The sequence below is a fragment of the Rhinopithecus roxellana genome, chromosome 18, assembly GCF_007565055.1.
Source record: "Rhinopithecus roxellana isolate Shanxi Qingling chromosome 18, ASM756505v1, whole genome shotgun sequence".
Classification (NCBI taxonomy): domain Eukaryota; kingdom Metazoa; phylum Chordata; class Mammalia; order Primates; family Cercopithecidae; genus Rhinopithecus; species Rhinopithecus roxellana.
The window spans coordinates 49,305,280-49,325,343 of NC_044566.1; the positions used below are offsets into that span (position 1 = coordinate 49,305,280).

General features: G+C 41.1%; 1 protein-coding gene and 1 long non-coding RNA gene across 7 annotated transcripts in view; one reads left to right on the forward strand and one right to left on the reverse strand.

Moving 5' to 3' along the window:
- The window catches only part of ENOX1 (ecto-NOX disulfide-thiol exchanger 1), a 587,079-nt gene that overhangs the window by 450,644 nt on the left and 116,371 nt on the right, over positions 1 to 20,064 (forward strand). For all 5 annotated transcript variants that reach the window (XM_030922273.1, XM_030922275.1, XM_030922274.1 and 2 more), the window contains 2 exons: positions 11,931 to 12,037; positions 16,286 to 16,403. In XM_030922273.1, coding sequence (XP_030778133.1) covers positions 11,931 to 12,037; positions 16,286 to 16,403 — 225 coding nt within the window. The remainder of the gene's footprint in view (positions 1 to 11,930; positions 12,038 to 16,285; positions 16,404 to 20,064) is intronic.
- The window catches only part of LOC115894587, a 176,554-nt gene that overhangs the window by 6,716 nt on the left and 149,774 nt on the right, over positions 1 to 20,064 (reverse strand). The window contains exon 3 of one of the 2 annotated variants that reach the window (XR_004054714.1): positions 17,838 to 17,953. The exons of the other annotated variant lie outside the window; for it this stretch is intronic. This is a non-coding gene — a long non-coding RNA (uncharacterized LOC115894587). The remainder of the gene's footprint in view (positions 1 to 17,837; positions 17,954 to 20,064) is intronic. 2 annotated transcript variants of the gene reach the window in all.

Consider the following 20,064-nt stretch of genomic DNA (forward strand, 5'->3'; position numbering starts at 1 on the left):
CCCAACATGCTTCCTAGTAAGAGAGAAGGGAACAAACTGGAGAAAAGGCGAATGGGAAAGCCAGCGGCAGTGCAGAAGGTTGATTAATATTAATTTAAGAATATGTGCCATCCATATAATGAGCATGGATAAAAAGCAGAAATTATAGAATGTTAGAGCTAAGAGGGACTTTAAAGGGTTGGGCGAACCCCTTTCATTTTACAGAGGAGGAAACTGAGGCTCAGAGAGCAGACGTGAGAGGCCTTGGGTATTTAGTATGGGCAGATTAGAATCAAGACTCTTGGCTCCTTGTACAGTTTGCTTTCTAAGTGTGTGTGTGTGTGTGTGTGTGTGTAAAATGAAAAGAATATTATAAATGTGAAAGTACAGCTTACAGGTAGAGTTGAAGAGGTGTGCTGACATCACACTGAGTATAAATGCTGCTATCTGGCTAGAAAATGAAGTATTTACTTCTGGCACTACCCTCTTTCCAACCTCCACACATTTGCTTCTGCTGTTTCCCTTGCCTGAAATATTTCCCCTCCTCCAAGTGCCAAAATTGAAGCCCACTTCTATCACATTTCCTCCATGAAACCTTGTTTATCCATTATAACCCATAATCATCTCCCTTTCCCCTACCTTCTGCAGCACTTGTTAAGACTATCTACTTGAGCACTTACTTTCTAATTATTTTATGTGCGTCAAGTTTATTGGTTTGTTTGCTTGCTTTTCCCTCTAGCAGGATTTTAGTCTAAATAGAGATATGGGCCACTTACTGTTCTCTTTTCTACCTCACTGTGCCACTTCTGGACCTGGCATAATTCTTGTAAGCACATAGAAGACCTCAGGAAAAAAAAAAAAAAAAAAGATTGTTGACCAATCACAGGTGGAAAGGAAGGCAGTGCTGAAAATTGGGCTAGAACCTAATAATTGCAGAACACAACCTAAGTGTTTTTTGTTTGTTTGTTTGTTTTAGATCATTAGTGAAATGATCTCAATGATCTTAGCTCTAATATGCCATTCTCTTTAAAGTAGAGCACACAGCATATACTTTAGTTGAGAATTTTACAGTAGGGGTATTAGAGTACTGTTATCAATATTATTTCAACCTGGAGATTGGAAAGGTTAGAACTATCATGCAACTTTGCTTTATACATTTGTGATAGGAAATGGCATCAACCTCATCTTAGGTCTTAAAAACTGCAGATGGTGGAAAGACTTTTGACTAGGCAGAGAGATCTGGTTCTAATCCAAGTGTGACCATTAATTAGCCTTGTGACTTTGGGAAAGTCTTTTAAGCAACTAAAGTCTCCTTTTTCTCATCTCTGTAATAAGAGGGTTTAACCATATAATCCCCTGAAGTTCCTTTCTACCCTTAAGATTCTACAGTTCTTATCATATCAACCAGTGAATCCTTTATCATCCCTGGATATCTAAATACAGGTATCTTCCAGGACCCAACCATGAAGTTCAAAGCTCCTAACGTGATCATAGAACAGGTGATCAGATATTACTCTGTGCAAATGTTCTGCCTACACCTTGCTGTGAAGGTTACTCCTCTTGGGCTACTCTGTGAATTTTAAGCCCCATTTCGACCCTGAGATTATGTGCATTGGATTCTGCAGGTGCTGAAGATTGGTCAGAATTATTGCCAAAGACAGCTGCGCAGGGCACTGACAGTTCTCCACTGTCACGCCCTCATCTATCTTCTTGGGTAAAATCGTAAAAGCCTCAAGTGTCTGAATGAATGATTAAATTTATTCCACAAATATTTGTCAAGTGTCAGGTTGTGTGCTAAGTGCTAGAGTGAAATGTGAGGGGTTTCTGATCTCTGTGTACTGTGATCCCCCTTTTAGGCAGATTGGTGTCCTCGTCCACATTTCTTCTGCCTGAAAAGCTCTTTCTGAAATCATTTACTTCTTAGGAACATCTCAGCCAAACATTTTTTATTTCCACCGAGGGAAATTTGGCTTCTGTGTCCCCTGCTGTCAAAAAGGAATTTTATGAAGTGTTAAAATGTTTTCCCATGTCTGTAGCAGTCATTGCTGTAGTTCATCCATGGGAAAAAAAATTCCCCGTAACTGCTTTAGCAATGTGACGGGTTTTCTGTTTCTCCTCAAAATTGTACTGATGGCTGTATTTGCCAATGCATTAAGTGTTGGAAACATTATTTCCATTAAAAAAATACCTCTTTGGTCTTAGGGAATAAATATCCAGAGAAAATAATTTGTGTAAAAACTCCAACATCAAGGATGAGCACAGAATGTTCTATTTCACAGGATGCCAAAGGTGATGGTGGAGGACATTATGCCTGCCAGAACTGAAATGAGTCTTTTATTTATTTTTTTTTTTTTTGGTATCCTTCCTTTCAGTCTCATGGAAAATATATATACTGAGTCAAATCATTATGTTTTTTAAAAAATATCTTTAATAATACCAAAATGTAAAATAGAAATCAAGTCTTACACTCTGGAATAATAAAGAATTGGAGTGCATGTTAAGTAAAATACAGCAATTCAGGAAAGGTATAACTTCTGGGAGCTAAAGATGAAAACTCGGTCACTTTGATATGAGCCCAGGTCTAGGACTGGACTCTAGCCACGGCCCAACGTCAGGCGAGGGGAGTGTGTGTTGATAGCACTGGGGGACTCTGGGAAATAGTCTCTGAGTTACACTGGACAAAATCCACGCATTAAAAAAAAAAATTTACAAAGATTTTTTAAAGCCAGGACACTTTCAAATTAAGGAAAAGTGAGGTGTTAGTAGAGTTACTTTAAAGCAGAGATGATGTGTTCTTGACTCTTTGCATAACCGAAAGAGAAGTACAACTTAGTGTTTGTTTTCCAACCAAAGAAAACTGTACTTGGGGAGAATCATGAAAGAGTAGCCACAGACAAAGTGAGAGGATTTCTATTTAAGGAGACAAACCACTTCTATGTGTAGACACCTTCTATAGCAAGGTAGATGTATGACCTGCAAAGCCAAAAATAATTGCTCTCTGTTCCTTTCCTTATAAAGTTTGCTAAGCCCTGTTCTAAAGGCTCCCGGAACCAGAAAGAAGATTCAGAATGGTCTAGTCCAGCCCGCTTTGCCTTGAGATTCAAACAGATAGACAATTTCTTCAGGTCACACAGCTAATTAGTGATGGAGCTAAGACTTGACCAACACAGGTTTCCCAACTCCCTATTCCCCTCTACATGCAACCCCAAAACACGGTTGTATTCGTAAAAACATTCCCCTGGCCCCACCTCTCTAAGTTTCACCTGCTGAGGCTTATTCAGTGACTTTTATTTCAAAAAAAGTAGGACAGACTGGATTTTAGACAAAATGAGAAGGCTGAGGGCATACACTGAGAGAAATTGGTTCCAGCCTGATAGACACAAAAGAAGTAGGGACCTTTTTCCAGACACTTTGATTCTTCTGCACTGTGGCTCTCATGTTCCTCAATACACTTTTGTAGAGAGGTAAATGCAGCTTCCTGCTCCATCACAACCTCCAATGTTTGGCTTGTTTGCATTGAAAATTCAACTTATCTGCAAGTTTCAGCCAAGGGGTCCTTTAAGTCTTTCTTGGCCTCCCTCAGTGCCCTCTGCAGCTCTCTTAAGCAGTTCTCATCTTGCAATTCAATCATGTATGTGTTGTCTCCCCCAGGGACTCTGAGCAGCTCAAGGACCAGCTGCATATTTGGCCCTTTTTATCCAAATATGTACAAAGTCTAGCACATCACACACCACAGAGCTCATAAGACTTTGGTCCATCATATAATGGTTATAAATACATGATTTGAAGTTGGACAGATGTAATTTCCATTCCCAACTTCACCACTTCTAAATATAAGACCTTAAACAAGTAAATATTCATCTCAGTGAACCTCAGTTTCTTCATCAGTGAAATGGGCATTCATACTAGCACCTACCTCAGAGGGTCGTTGGAAAACTTGGCTAAGATAATGTGTTACATCAGAGGTTCTCAAACTTTAGCATGCCTTGGAATCATGCAGAGAGCTTGTTAAAGCAGAGTCTGTTGGACCCCATCCCTAGAGTTTCTGCTTCGGTAGATCTAGGGTCTGCGTGTTTGCCTTTCTAGTGAGTTCTCAAGTGATGCTGATGATGCTGATCCAGGATCCACACTTTGATAACTACTGTTTTAAATCATCAAGCATGGTGCCTGGCCCAGTAAGGGCTAAGTAATTAGAAATCGCCTATCACAGGGCTGGGCAAGGTGGCTCACGCCTGTAATCTCAGCACTTTGGGAGGCCAAGGCGGGTGGATCACTTGAGGTCAGGAGTTTGAGACCAGCCTGGCCAACATGGTGAAACCCCGTCACTACTAAAAATACAAAAATTAGCTGGGTGTGGTGGCATGCACCTGTAATACTAGCTACTTGGAAGGCTGAGGCTGGAGAATCACTTGAACCTGAGAGGCTGAGGTTGCAGTGAGCCGAGATCATGCCACTGCACTTCAGGCTGGGTGACAGTGAGACTCCGTCTCAAAAAGAAAGAAATCTCCTACCACCATTATATGATTGTCATAACCATTAAGGGAGTTAGTGGAGACCCAGAGGAGATCAGGGTTGCCATTTTGAGGGTCACAAAGAAGAAAAGATCCCCAGAAACCAGGTCTCTCCTCCTACAGCTGTGTGATGACTTTTAGCATCGAGCCAACAACTGAATACGGGGCAGGCTCAATGAGTCTGGACTTGCTTCTGTTATTTGTAATGGAAACTGCAAACATATTACTGGTGCAGACAATTGGTCACCATGTAATTTGTGCCTTTTCTCATCTATCAGGAATGACAAAAGTTAAATTTGATTATGCACTGTTGGCAAAGAGGAAGAGAAACAAACTGAAAAACACTTCAGGGACATAGGGTGCAACTTGCCAGTACCTTTTAAAATTAAAACTTCAGGCCGGGCGCAGTGGCTCAAGCCTGTAATCCCAGCACTTTGGGAGGCCGAGACGGGCGGATCACGAGGTCAGGAGATGGAGACCGTCCTGGCTAACACGGTGAAACCCCGTCTCTACTAAAAATACAAAAACTAGCTGGGTGAGGTGGCGGGCGCCTGTAGTCCCAGCTACTCGGGAGGCTGAGGCAGGAGAATGGCGTAAACCCGGGAGGCGGAGCTTGCAGTGAGCTGAGATCTGGCCACTGCACTCCAGTCCGGGCGACAGAGCGAGACTCCGCCTCAAAAAAAAAAAAATTAAATTAAATTAAATTAAATTAAATTAAAACTTCAGGTGCTCTTTTATCTAGCCTTTCTACTGCTAAGAATTTTTGATAAAGATATTTATGTAAGGATTTCAGACGATATGTTGGAAGATGTTTATAGCAGCCTTGTTGATAACATACATATGAATAGATTTCCAAGAGATGTTAAGTGGAAAAAGCAAGGTACAGAATAGCATATATAATATTAGCTCCTTTGTGTAAGTGAAAAAGGTTTCTCATAGAAAAATACACACCATTTGTACTCTATGCATAACCTTATTTTCTGGATGGATATGCTAGGATCTGTTAATAGTGGTTACTGGTTACTTTTAAAAAGAGAAATTGGTAGAGTTGTCAAGATGGGAAGGTAGACTTGTGTTTTTTAGATTGTCCCTTTTTTCTTCTGTACATATATTACTTTCATTTAGTCAGTAGGGGTAATCTAGGCAGGAGATTTATTGGATTTAAAAAGCTTAATAAATGCTATATATTTTGAGGAACTATTAGATTTATAATCTGATGGATAGATTTATAATCTGATTGGATTGTTACTTTCCAAAATTTTTAAATATATGCATTAATAAAGGGCTCTACAATTCCCTGGAGTATACTTGGAGTGATGCAAAACTTTAAAAGTCACTATATGCCTAATATCTTTCTGTTTTATTTAAACAATTTGATCATTTCTTGCTTGCTTGAAATTTGCTTAAAACATCCTATTTTTTATATACTGTGATCAGTAGGTTTCTCCTTATTCTATTCAAATTCCATTCCCTAAAACAGAGGTCCTCAGCCCCTGGGCCAGTGCTGTCCATGGCCTGTCAGGAACTGGGCCGCACAGCGGGAAGGGAGCACCAGGTGAGTGAGCATTGCCGCCTGAGCTCTGCCTCCTGTTAGATCAGCAGTGGCATTCGATTCTTGTAGGAGCGCGAACCCTATTGCAAACTGTGCATGCAAGGGATCTAGGTTGCGCGCTCCCTATGAGAATCTAACTAATGATGATCTCAGGTGGAACAGTTTCATCCCAAAACCATCCCCAACCCCCTGTCCATGGAAAAACTGTCTTCCATGAAACCAGATCCTGGTGCCAAAAACATTGGGGATGCTGCCATAAAAGAAACAAGTATCTGGCCTCATCTAGCTGGGAAGCTCAGAAATACGATGTCTGCTGTTGGTGTTTTGGCCTCGGGTTTAAAAGGGCTGTAATGGACTCACAATGTCATATGAAGCTTTTTCTACATATTTCAAGACAAAACCCCAGAATGCCCGTTTCCTGCTCAATTTGAAATTCCGGTCCATGCCTTCTTAAAGTATGGGTTTGACGGTATTCATTCCCTATTTCCCGGGCTTTCTGCCAGGCTGACTGCCAGCTCCTTCATGCTCAGGACCCAGAACCTGAGTATCTGTGCAGGACTCTGCCTGGGAATCTCTTTTACAGCAGCAGCTTCCTGTAACGTGCTGTCTGACACTTACCGCTCCTCCCTTGGACTTTGTCTTGTTCCTCTGGGTATCCTGAGAGCTGGAATCACTTACTGTATTCCCTCCATTATAATTCTTCAGTCTAGAGCCAAGGCTCACCAATTCCAGCACTACATCTAAAGCCTTACACTTTTCTTCTGTCCCTTCTTCCCTAGCTATGAGTATTTTAAAACAACAAAAACAAGCTGGGGTGGGAGAGGTCAACAATTTCATTTGTGTCATATGCCTTTGAAAATCTCTCATGGGCTATTCATAGAGGATTTGGGAAAATGTTATTCCTTAAAGGAAAAAAAATTTCCTCTGTACCCTACAGAGTTGAGGCTCTATCATGAGCCCAGGTAGCATTAAAAAACAAAAATTAAGCTTGGAAGATTTGTTTGAGGTACTTTATTTAGGCAAGCCTACTGCCTGTAAGGACTTAATCAGTTTCTCCAGATATTTGGAACACTAACTGGATTAAGGCTCTTTCACCGCTCTTTAGCTGGAACAAGGAATACAAGAGGTGCCGGGCCTGTGAGAAAGAATGCAGTCAGCAGGACATGAAGGGAAAAGGGCTGTATTTGTGTTGTCTGGAGGACCCTAACCTTTCTCTTTCATCACTTCCCATGCGTTACTGCCCAGAGCTCAAAATTCAGGAGTCTTGTGCAGCCCAGAAATCTGAGCTTTTGTGCCCAGTGGCTGCTTTTTCCCAGGGAGCTTGCTTCAGTGTGGTCTGTCCTGGCTAAATGGATATCCTCCTGTTCTGAGCTTTCCCTCCCTGAGAAGGTTAAAGACCAGTGCTTCTCATGATAGTCTGTACATTTCTCTATCTGTAAGAAGTATGCTGTAAACTCAGCAAATGTCCAAACATTTTGGGGTGGGGAAAAGCGCAAAAAAAAAGTTGTTAAATTAGTCTTATGGATTTGTTTAAAATTGGAAGAATATATACATATATGTGTGTAATGTATGTATGCTAGGTGAGTGTATGTATCTCCACACATACACATATGTAAACTAATAAATAACCACTAGTGAGGGTTTGCAGCTGTATGGAGTGATTAGCAACTTCATCAAGGCTCTGTTTATCCCGCCCTTAGGGTCATTTATAGCTGCTGGGTATACTAGGGACTGTACTGTGATATCTAAGACTGGCATTCAGGCGTACTTCTGAAGAATTTGTCATTTCTAATTTTCTTATGATCCTCAAATAACCTAATTTAGGCAAAACAATTAAAACACAGAATTGGGGGGAAAGATTTGCAAGGTGTCAGGGGTAAATTTAAATTTTCTGATGGAGAGCTCTTTCAGTTGCTATTAGAAGATTTGGGAAAATGTTATCCCTCAAAGAAAAAACATTCCTTTACCTGCAAAACTTTTGAGTATACTTTCTTGCATAAGTAAGTGGCAATCAGAACAGAGTCTATGCTTTTTGTCTGATACAGGATTGTGTGGGGCCTCTGGCCACCACTCTGTAGACCACTAAGGTGGTGAAGGCATTGGGTAGGGAGTTAGTCTCAATTTGTTCTACCTGCAGCACAACTTCTATAAGCTGCTTGTTTTGGACAAATGCCAATGCCACCTTGTTTGCTGGTTATATCTTTCTCTGAGAAGCAAAGTTTTGAGGAGCCTGTTCAGATAGTAACTACTTAACAGGTTTTATTGTATATAGATAGAGTAAGTAGTATGAATTATACCAGAGAGGTAGTAAGTAGTCATCTAATTCATGGACTTCCTCTCTGGTGTTTCCTGCTATAAGCACTGAATAGTGTATTTACATCAATACTGGTAGTCATCTTGATTTATGAGTTTAAAAATATGCTGTTTTGAATGACATTCATTAGGGCATACTCTTAGAGGTGCTTTTGCCTAATGATGATGAATTAATGCTGATCCAAGCACTCCTCCAGAGTCCTTTTTCGTGTGTGCCCAAGAACTTTCAATTGCAAGACAAACGGCTGGTTCAGAGACAGCGTGTCCAGCAATGAGAGAAGTAAACTGGGCTTTGTGAATACTGTGGGTGGTTTCCAAACATAAGCTGAGTTACACAGTTATTGGGGTTTTGTTGGATTTTGTTTTGTTTTGTTTTTGTTTTGCTTTTTGATTGGTATAGGGAAAAAAGTGTATAAGTTCATAAGTATAAAATTAAATCCCACTGAGTTTTACATCTAATTAATTACCCTATTGAAAAAGAATACAAGAAATTGAGAATGGCCCAGAAAATGTTGGACATATTTCTTTGAATTCTGACTTCTTTCTGAACCCCTAATCCGTATTTCAGCTCCATTTGGATGGTCTTCAGGCATCTCAAACTCAACATGTCCAAAAGCAAATTCCTTATCTTCTTTCTCAGCCCTCCACCGGTGCTTGTTCGCATAGTTTGGGATGTACTTCCCAGCCCCAGTCATCGTGGTACCTCCCACCACTCTTTCTCCTCCCATGTAGCAAGTCAGCTGCCTCCTCCTATCAAGTCTCCCTGTCACATGACTGCCTGTGCCACACTCCATGCCAGAGCCTCTGCCTTAATTCATTCCTTTGTAATTTCTCCCAAGCCAATTTACAATATAAAGTTCCCAATCAGAGTTAGCATACATGGTCCCTCTTGATTCATACCTAACACTAGCCCCAGCCCCAGCCCCACAGCTGCTTTCACCCCTCCTCCCACAACTCTATACCAGCCTTTGAACAGGCCACCCCTGCCTTCTCTGCCAAGCAAGCATTGCTTCACTATTTAAGACTTGGCAGAAATGTTACCTTATTTGTGGAATGTTTTTTCATTCCATCTATCTACTTAAGTTACTCTCTTCTCTTCTCTGTGTCCTCAAAGCTGTCGTCTGCACCTCTCTTGCACAGGATAATTATCTGCTTGTCTTTCTTTCTCTTCTGAGACTATGATTGCATCAAGGACAGGACTAGGCCTTGATCATATATTTCTAGCAATTAGTCAAGTTCCTGGTAGCTAGTAGGAATCCAGATGTTTGTTGAATGAATGAATGAACTTATGCCCTGGGATATGGTAATAACGTGCTCTAAGTAACTGAGGCACTTAGCCACAAACAGTAAATATCTAATAGCACATGGCTTGAGCAGATATTAGGGAATCTCCTTTTACCCCTAAACCTGTGCCCTATTGGGCCATTGAGTCCTTATTCTTAGTTCTTTCTTTTCTGTACTCCTCCAGGTGCATTACTGGTCTTACCTTCATTCACTGTGGCCCCTTACACGTTTTTATGAACAGATATACTTTCCTTTAGTGTTTCATTTTTATTAACAGCCTTCTCTGATTGATGTCAGAATTTTCACTATTACCACCTAAACACTCAGTCTCAACCCATGTTTTCCTTTCCCCTTAGGACTGCTGTCAGGACATCATAGTTCTTCCTCTTCTAAATGATGCCAAAGAGGTCTGTTATTATAAGCAACGAAGCCCATTACTCTTTAATAACCTCTTGATCACCACCCCTGCCAGCCTAAATTTGGGGCTGACTATTCTGTGTTGCCCCTACAGAAGGCAGCTGAAATTCCCAATGATCCCAGCCTGTGTGCAGACAAAACATGCAGAAAGCCCCAGCGGTCCACCGGAACAGGTTCTCTCCTCTGCTGGCTGTGCTGCAGGGCAGCCAACCAGAGCACTAAGGATCCGTGGTCAGCTGAAGACTAGCACTGAGAGCAGCCCCAGGTGTTTAGTCTGGTGTTTAGTTCTTCCAGTTGAGGTCGAGGAGGGAAGCCACGTGTGCCCAAGGAGAGTATGAGCCAAACCGAAGGCAAATCCTCCTGTTAAAATTGAGTGAAATAAATTCATCATGTGATATGATGACAGGTTTTGCTAAATAAGGAGATTTGGGGTTGGGATTCTCCTGAAGTGGAAAATAGTAAAAAATATTAATAGCAAAAAGATAAAAGCCCTCTGTGAAAATCCGCCATAGATTGAGAAGTAGTTGCTCATCAGCATAGAAAAGTATTCACGATATTGTAAGTGAATGGAATCTGCTTTTTTCCTTCTGCTCCATCATACACTTATTTTGTGTACTGATTTTAAAAATTATGGCACTGAGTGTTGTTCTTCTGAGGGGATTAATCTATTGCTCTTTAACATTCTTTGGACACCAGAAGATTTGGAAGAGCTTTGATGTCCTTTTTTATAATAGAGCCTTGGGAATCATGTATGAAAGATTTATGTTGATAGGGTGTTAGAATCCTTGAGAAGCTAATTTTAAGTGTGCCTTCTTAACTAAAAATGTAGAAGTTCAGGTTTAATCATATGATTAATTCAGTGCTTTAATTTCCTTAATCTCATGCTTACTGGATCAGTAACTGTTTAAGCAAGATTAAGTCTACAGTTACTTGGCCCCACCCGTAATACCCACTACTAAGAACCCATGCCTTTGTCTATGTAGTTTTGTTCACAACCCCTCAATATTTACCAGTCTAGTAGCACCAGGCCTGGAAGCAGCAGAAGTACTAAATTAAGTCAAGATGATAGAGTTAGAACTTCAAGTGGTTTGGGAGCCAAGGTGGGGGGAGCCTTGTGAAAGTGATAACAGGATGTGATCATGAGGAGCTATGGAGGGCGCCATATGGTGGTTGAAATAAGACCGCATGCCATTGCCGCTGGTTGGGTGAGCTTTGGTCTGTCTTGAGGTAGAGGCTATGGTTCCTGTTCCCTGCCAGAGGGCTGGAGGGCTGGCTGCAGTAGGTGCAACGGGGGGAGAAAAAGGAGCCAAGGAGGAAAAATGACCCCCTGAGATTGAAGGGAGGTATGGCACGGCTATTCGTTGTCCCAACTTGGAACTTGGACATGATAATGTCTTGAGAGGACCATGACTGAGTCCTTGAGATAGAGACCAAAAGAGAAAATGATATATGTTTGGCTCTTCCTTGTTCAGCCACTTCTCCCTGGCTTCACTTCTCTGCACCCAACCCTGGCATTACTTTGTCTGTATATCTGGATGCCAACACCAGTGTCTATATATCTATAGATCTAGGTATATAGATAGACCAAATCACATATTGAAACAACAGCTGAAGAATGCTTGCAAGTAGATGCCCATGCCCTTTACCCAGTCATACTTAGAATTTGTTTTAACCTAAAGTTATGGAGACAGACTTGAAGGGAGACATCCCCAACCTTGCTAAAATGTAAGTACGAAAGGCACAAATTGGATGGATATTGATGATGTTGTTTCTATTGTGACATCATCCATAGACTCCTAGTGTCTTTGCTTTGCTTCCCTATAGTGATCACAACATAAATTACTTGTCTTGTTTGACTTCCTTGTTCACCAAAGTTGAGCAGATTGTGGCCGTTTTCAACGCTTCTACCAGACAAAAAGCTTGGGACCATTTCTCGAAAGCCCAGCGCAAGAACATAGACATTTGGCGAAAGCATTCTGAGGTTGGTGATTTTATTATTACTTTTTAACCACCATCACACAGCTGGATTGGCAGCGAATAGCATGGCTGCAGCCATGATGGTTTCTGTTACAGTGGGCAGTCCGCCTGCCATTGTCTGATCTCACTGTCAGTTCCAGATGCAGCTGAGATTTGTTCCTTGTCCAGAAAAGCAGCTGACTTAACACTTAAGGAACAGAGTGTTTTTCTCCCCTGCAATGGGAGAAACTAACTTTCCCCATTCATAATAAAGATCTCAGAAATCAACCAAGACACTTTCCCTAGCAAATTATTTTGAAGAAAAATGAAACTTACAATAGAAAACTGGCTTTTAAATACGGAGGGGTTTTTTTTTTTTAGTGTTCTACATGATGATGACAGTTTGCTCTTTGGACAAGTATGCCTCTCCGTCCATATTTTCTCATCATAAGGAACATCTGAGTCCCCTATGCTAGCCATTAAGTCCAATTACACTTCTCTCCAGAGCCAATGTTGTAAGGGGAGTGAATATCTAGGCCAGCTGGGTTCACCCCTCAGCATCCATGCATGTGTGAAGTGTGAGTATCTACCCCAAAGAGAACAGCCTAGAATTTGACCTCCTTGCCACTTAGAAGGACCAAAATGTGTCATTAGTCGTTGGTCGTCCAGCTGTTATTTTTAACTCCACAGAGCAGTTGTACGCTTTGAACCTGTACTTTAAAAGTAAGTATACTGTCTTTGCTTCTTTTTTTAAGTGAAAGAATGTTTTTCATTTGGATGCCTCTCCATCTCTAGCATGTTAATATTAAAGTTCTCTAAATGATATTCCCCTCTTTCAAAATCCCATACTTATGGAAGGTAAGGTTTATTTATTTAATGATTTTGGCTCACACTTGTAAAATAAGTATTTTATATAGAGTTTGAAGAATCACAAAGTGCTATGGGATCAATCATTTGGGTAGCATTTTAAGTGCCCATTAACTAATGCTAAATTACAGTTGAATACCAATAGCACTAGATGTAACATCCACATGAATACCAAATGAATTTTTATTATCACTGTTATTATGGTGAATACTGAATGACTTCACAATAATGTGACACTTAAAATGCTAGTGCAATTTATTGTTAAGAAGGACATTTTTTATTTTGTTCACTAATGCCTATGGTGGTTGGTGACTGATTCAGTTCTGTTTTTCTGTTCAAGATTATGAGTAAGGAAGAGGTGGGATTTCTCTTTAATTTTTCAGGGACCAGAAAAATGCAGGGTGCTTACCTGATGTTCTCCCTGACTCTGACTTAAGACTCGGGTCAAAGTTGATTTTCAAGATTGAAAAAAAGAGTCCTCTGCTTGTGATGCAATATACAAACTGAGGGTTATGAAAACACAAATTGGAGCCCATAAACTCTGATTCAGATTTGGGAATGATCAATCTGTGAATTGCGTATTTCTTCACATAAAAACCAAACGTGATTAAAAGGAATGTTGAGAGAAAGGCTCGTGGCCTGCTACCGAATAAACCTGAGCATAAAAAGGCCATCATTAGAATGTGAGTGTCAGCAAATGTCACATATTGATCCGAATCACGCTTCCTGCCACGTCTGCCTCAGCTTCTCACCTTCGCTTCACCCTGCCTCTTCCGTGCGGGTGTGGTGGGGAGCAGGATGTGTGAAGGCTTCCATGCAGGTCTAAGGAAGCCTGCTTGCTTTGTTCGGTACTAGGAGACAGAAATGATGCTCCAGAGGGACAGATGGAGTGCAGCTGTCAAAGGTGCTCCTGCGAAGGGTCTTTGTGCCTTCCTGCTACTTTCCCCACCTCTTTTGATATACATTAGGACCCAGAATTCTAAATTAGCTGTGATTTTTCTCTCACATGTCGCTTAATTGATTAAATACCAGTTGGTAATTTAACATTGTGGATGATTTCTCAGTTGCGTATAAGCTTGATAATTGGCTTGATTTTTTCCCACATTCCCATGTATAGCATCTGTTAATTACCTGCAACACCTCTACAGATTTATTAGAGTGTACTAGTGATTTAATGCTAAACCAGAGGCACCCTGTGGAAACAGCCTCAGCATTTTTTTCTCAATTTTTTTTTCTTTTCCACCACCTTTTCCCACAAGAACAACTACCATATGACAGTTTGTCATTAATCGCAGGGACTAAACAACAGGCCCTTTCAGCTGCATTTATTCTTTCCACCTGACTTTTCCTTGTTTCAAGTGTTTTCAAGCCACCTCTTTGGGAATTGGGCTCTTTGTCAGTAGAAAAATTAGCTGTCCACAGCCTAAAAATTTCCCCACTAATCACATGTGACACTCGCCTCCAATGCCTGATGGTGTTATTTAAGATGGAATTGGCACCTCTTTCTTCTGGGTGGCATAATCAAATAAGGAGGCCTTGTCTGCCATCCCTCTGGCCTCTCAGGGCTGCCTCTGATTGGTGCCCCTGCACCCCACCTTGGACCTTGTCTCTCTGCTTTCTCCCTTCCCTGTCCTCTGCAAGGGTGATTCCCAGGGTACAGAGCTGACCATTCAAATGCTGTTAGCAGTAAATAATTTCCTCTCCATCATGCTGTAGTTAAAATCTGTGAGCTAAGGAGAGAAAAGAATTGAGAGAACCCACAACATGGAGAGATATATGCATGTCCATCAAATGGGCACTGGAACCACATTTAAAGTCATGCCCCTAATAGTTTTAATAATTTAGTTTTATTGTTACTCATATGTTTATTGATCATAACGTGAAATTATTTTAACTATTTGATTTTTATTTGGAGACTTTACAGAGGGAAAAAAGAATAATGGAGGCTTTCCCCTGTTTTAAGTATTTCTTTTTTTTTTTTTTTTTTTTTTTTTTCTGAGACAGAGTCTCGCTCTATCGCCCAGGCTGGAGTGCAGTGGCCGGATCTCAGCTCACTGCAAGCTCCGCCTCCCGGGTTTACGCCATTCTCCTGCCTCAGCCTCCCGAGTAGCTGGGACTACAGGCACCCGCCACCTCGCCCGGCTAGTTTTTTGTATTTTTTAGTAGAGACGGGGTTTCACCGTGTTAGCCAGGATGGTCTCGATCTCCTGACCTCGTGATCCACCCGTCTCGGCCTCCCAAAGTGCTGGGATTACAGGCTTGAGCCACCGCGCCCGGCCTGTTTTAAGTATTTCTGAAGATAGTACATGTGAGAGAACAGAATGAATAAGGAAGGATTCACAAATATGTAATATACACCTTGATACAAAATAATAATATAAATACTTAGCATAAGTGATTACAATGTTCTGATTTTAGGCACAGTAGTAAGAAATGTACTGTGTGATTCTTTACTCTTTACAATGAGTTTTCACATATGCTACTGCATCCAAACAGCTTGTATTATTATTCCTCACTTGTGAGTGAACAAAGTCTCAAATAAATTAAATAACTTGATGGTAGCCACTCCCCTAATAAGTGGAGAAAGTAAAATGTGATCTTAAGATCTGTGGCTCTAAACATGATGCCAAAGCAACCACTGCAACAAAAACAATAACCGCTACATGACCATGTGCAATACAAAAGAAAAGGCATCTGTTTGTGTTTTGTTCCCTAACATCTTACTGATTTTAAATTTTGGATATCTGAATGGTGTGTGTGTGTGTGATCACACATGAGCACATGCACACATGCAGGGGCACTGTGTTTGCATGAGAAATAATAATGTCCAGCATTATCAACTGAGCAAACCAAGTGTCTGGCATGATGCCAAGTATTGTACATGCATTAACTCATTTCATCCTCAAAACTATTTTTAATCATAATACTCCAGTGAGCAATTTAGGTTAATAGAGATGAAGAATCCTTCCTAATGTCACACCATAGGTCAATGGCAGAACAGTCCTTTTTAAAATTCCAGTGTTCATGTTCTTCACCATAATTTCTAAGTCCTTACTGTGCATGTGCCAGCCATGTAACAGGTATTTCTATGTAATCTTTGCAGCCCTCTTAGGTGGATGTTATTATCCCCTTTGTACAAATGAGGAAATGGAGACTCAAGAGAGATTAAATTATTTGCTAAAGAGCCCTTAACTAGTCATGGGTGAGCAGGGATTAATCTAGGCCTGACCTTGGTCTACCCTCTACCCCACACCCCTCAGAACCTCCTTTAGGTTAGGTGAGGTTATATTTGGGAGATAAAAGCCTTGGATTCTGAATGTTAATATGCCAGTCATATATACCCAAAGACCATTGGGGAAAGCATATGTGTCTGTGACTCTGACTTGTGTGCATCCTCTACTTGCAGGAGCTCCGAAATGCCCAAAGTGAGCAGCTCATGGGCATCCGCCGCGAGGAAGAAATGGAAATGTCTGACGATGAGAATTGTGACAGCCCTACCAAAAAAATGAGAGTCGATGAATCAGGTAACGCTGATAACTGCCACAGACCCATGAGGTATCATCATGATCTTCCAAATCTCAGATGGGGAATAAGTATTGGGAAATGGCCCTATAACTCACTTTTATTTGAATTATACTAAACTTTCATCTTTGAGTGACTCTGCTTTTTATTAATAGAACTTTAAACTCCTTCTTGGGAACAGAGTGATTTAAATTGTTCCAGTTGTTTCTCCATACGCAGATCTGGGGTCATGATGCTTTTTTCAGGGATGTTTGGCTGTTTCCATAAAAATCCTTTTCCAGAGTACGGCAGCCACAGCTGATGCTAAAATATGGATACAACTTGGTTTTAGTCAGTGTACTTCTTACATGGGAATTGTTTAAGCCCTGAAGAAGCTCTCTAGCTTCCGAGCCAACATGCTGGAGAATTAGACTTCTTTTCCCGTAAATCTTCTGTCATCTAACCTGTAATTAAAAGGCTGGCCCCATTTGGTACCAAGCTAGGGGTGTCACTCCTTGGGTTGTAAAAAGAAGAGAAGCTTAGAGAAAACCTTGCTTTGTGTGCTCTGTCTATTGGGAGTTGCTGATTTAAAATGCTCATTGGTATTGTTTTTACAATACCAATGGATATATATAATTGAATTTACAATGAGTTTTATATATAATTGAATTATGTATAAATCCATTGGTATTGTAAAAGCAGGCAAGGGAAAAGCTCATTCAAAACATGAGACACCAAGGGAGACTGCTTGTCTGAGTGGAAGGGCATTGTCCAAAGGACCTAGGAAGAACCATCATTGCCATGATTGCCAAAAAAGAAAATTACAGAGATGGTATAGATTTGATCTGTCTCCTCATCTGTACAAGTGAATAAAACACACACCTGTTACAGACTTTTTAACAGAAAGATTACAGGTGACCAGGAATCGAGGATCTTTGCTAATTTATTAAGAAGCCAAAATCAAGACTCTAAAAGGATCAGGTCACCAAGACTGCAGAGTGGTCAGGATGCTCTGTTTCTCCAGGGCTGTAGAAGAGAATTGTCAGGGGTGCGAGTGATGATCGTAAGAAAAAGCTCCTGCATACAGGCATATAGAGAAAGGGCTTTAATTTCCTTGAAGTAGTGGTTCTCAAAGGTGTGGTTCTCAGTCCAGTAGCACCAGCATCATCTAGGAACTTATTAGAAATGTAAGTTAGCGGGCCCCACCCAAGACCTACTGAATCAAAAATGTCTGGTGGCCACGGGAGTATTGGGAAGTGAAATCCATCAGTCAGTCTGATGTAAGCCCTGTAGGAAATTCTGATGCCAAAGTTTGAGAACCACTGTCTTAGAAACTTTCCCTTTCACCCTCAAATTCCACTCATTTTAATCTTTCAGAAGCTTAACATACAAGTGGGCACCGTGCCACTATTTTCTGAAGCCATATATCCCTCGTCTGAAAAAAACCCAGCACTTACGTGTCAATGACATATGTCTCCTACTAAACCCAGAGCAGATTCCTCAGGACTGCTTTACTCTCAGGTTTGTCTATTTGAGGAGACCACCTTCCGCACAGGATCTCTATTCTACATACCTTCACGTAGCAAAACAAGAGAGCAAGGATTTGTGTGAATTTCTTAAGTTCAACAAGATCTTCAAATAAAGAAATAAATTCTTTCTATCAAAAGCACTTTTCGTCCTTTGTGAAGCTTCTGGATGAGGGGCAAGTTGACATGAAACTTGGATTCTTAATGTCCTGACAAGGTAGGTGTAGGAGAAAAGAATGGCGTCAGTCAGAAATTCTCATTTGAACCTGTGGCTTTTGTGTGTGTTTGTTTTGGTGATGTTTCTTCTCCAATAACTTGTCAATTTGAATTGTGTAAGAATTGTGTATCATTTCATAGTCTGCTTAGGATAGGACCAGAATAAGGAACTGTATGCTCACTGAGGAGGTCTTGCAGCACATATATGCCTGTAGGATCAGGGCCCGGCCTCCGCTGCAGAAGCATCAACGGAGATGTGATCCCCTGACACCTCTCTCGGTTTATTCCCCAGGCATCTGATGAGAGCGTGAAGTAGAGCCTGAACTTTTAAAAAACTTTCACCAGTCTTGTTACTTGGTCAGCAGCATTAATGAGCAAAGTGCAGGGCATGTTGTATACCAGGTTCTGAGGGAAGAGATGAAAGAACCGGAGTTCAAATGCCAGGCCCCGAGGAGTTCAAAGTCTTTTCATACTTTTCAAAATGAGATGGACCAGAGAATGTGGCATGTGGTTTCTGAAGAAAGCACAGGACTGATGAAAGGGAAAGGAAGGCAACTAACCTTTTTTATTCCACGGGGCCCTGAAGATCTGGCCCAAAGGCAGGCAGTTGTTTTGCTTTCAGCCCTGCATATTTGAGGACACAGCCTGACAGCAAGAATTCCCATCTGGTCTTTTGTTCAAACCTCAGACAAATCCCTGCTAACTGTTGCTTGAAGAGGGGAGGATGGAGGCCGTTGCCCGAGGGAAACACCTTCCAGCGGTATCTTCTTAGGTGACACATCACTTGTTTTTAGGTACATATTTGCATCTGCCAGTCACCTACATAGGAGCAGTCCTCTCAAAATGTAGCACTCTAATTCACTAACAGGGGAATTGCCAATCCTGAAATGGAAGTGAAATCCTCCATCCTTTAAGGAATCCCCTGCCTATTTCCTCTCTGCTCAAACAGTGGGTTTTTTTGCCTCAGACCTCCTGGGTAGTAGCTGACCCAGGAATTCTTGGAAATTCCAGAAGAAAATATCCTTCAGTTGTCACCTGCCTGTGCCAGGAGGAGGTGCTGAGGCTGCACCCACTGCAGGGTGCTCTGTCTCTGGTCCCCCAGGGCCAGCTTTGCTTGTCACCTCCATACTAAGACAAAAAGTACCCTGTAATGGGTTTTATCTGGGGGAACAGGGAGGAGGTGGAAAGAATTGACTTGCTTGGTTTTTAGAAAAGTCACAATTTATTGTGTAAGGACTTATATGATACCTTGGGTTTACTTTTTAAAAAATAATCAGATTGTTTCAATGTATCTCTGCTTTTTGGTTATGAAGGATATTTCATTGTACTTTTGCTTTTTACCATATATAATAATTTGCAGTATATTTTTGGCTATAATTCTCCAATACCTACAATAGAATTCTGGGGTGGGGTGTTCACTCTTCTTCATCAGTTGAATCTTAAAGAGGAAAAGGAGTTCACTGGAGCAAAACTAAGATGCTTATAAAAATGAAAATGAATTTTGCTAATAAATTTTAAAATGATGACAGATTTATTGAAGCATTCATTCAAGAAGATCGGCATCCTGCTCTGAAGGCTGTGAAGATAATTTTTGATAAAAATTCAAATGTATTGTTGTTTAGTCTGCCTTCTACTGAAATGAAGCCAGACTTTAAAATCCGAACCTGTTCTTCCTTTCTCTCTCTCTCGCTCTCTCTTCCTCCCTCCCTCTCTTTCCCTCTCTCCTTCTCCCTTACCCTTTTCCACTCCCTTCCTCCCTCTCTCCCTCCAGGTTGACTCTGTGGGGCAGGATAGTGTTCACAGGAAATAAAAAGGAGAAAGGGAAGAGGAAGGCTATCCTAGACTGTAAGGCCTCCGATGGCAAAACCCGATTCATTTTAGTATTGTGAGAGTCAATGCATGTAAGGTACTTCTGACTTCACTTACAGTGTTGATCATCTAG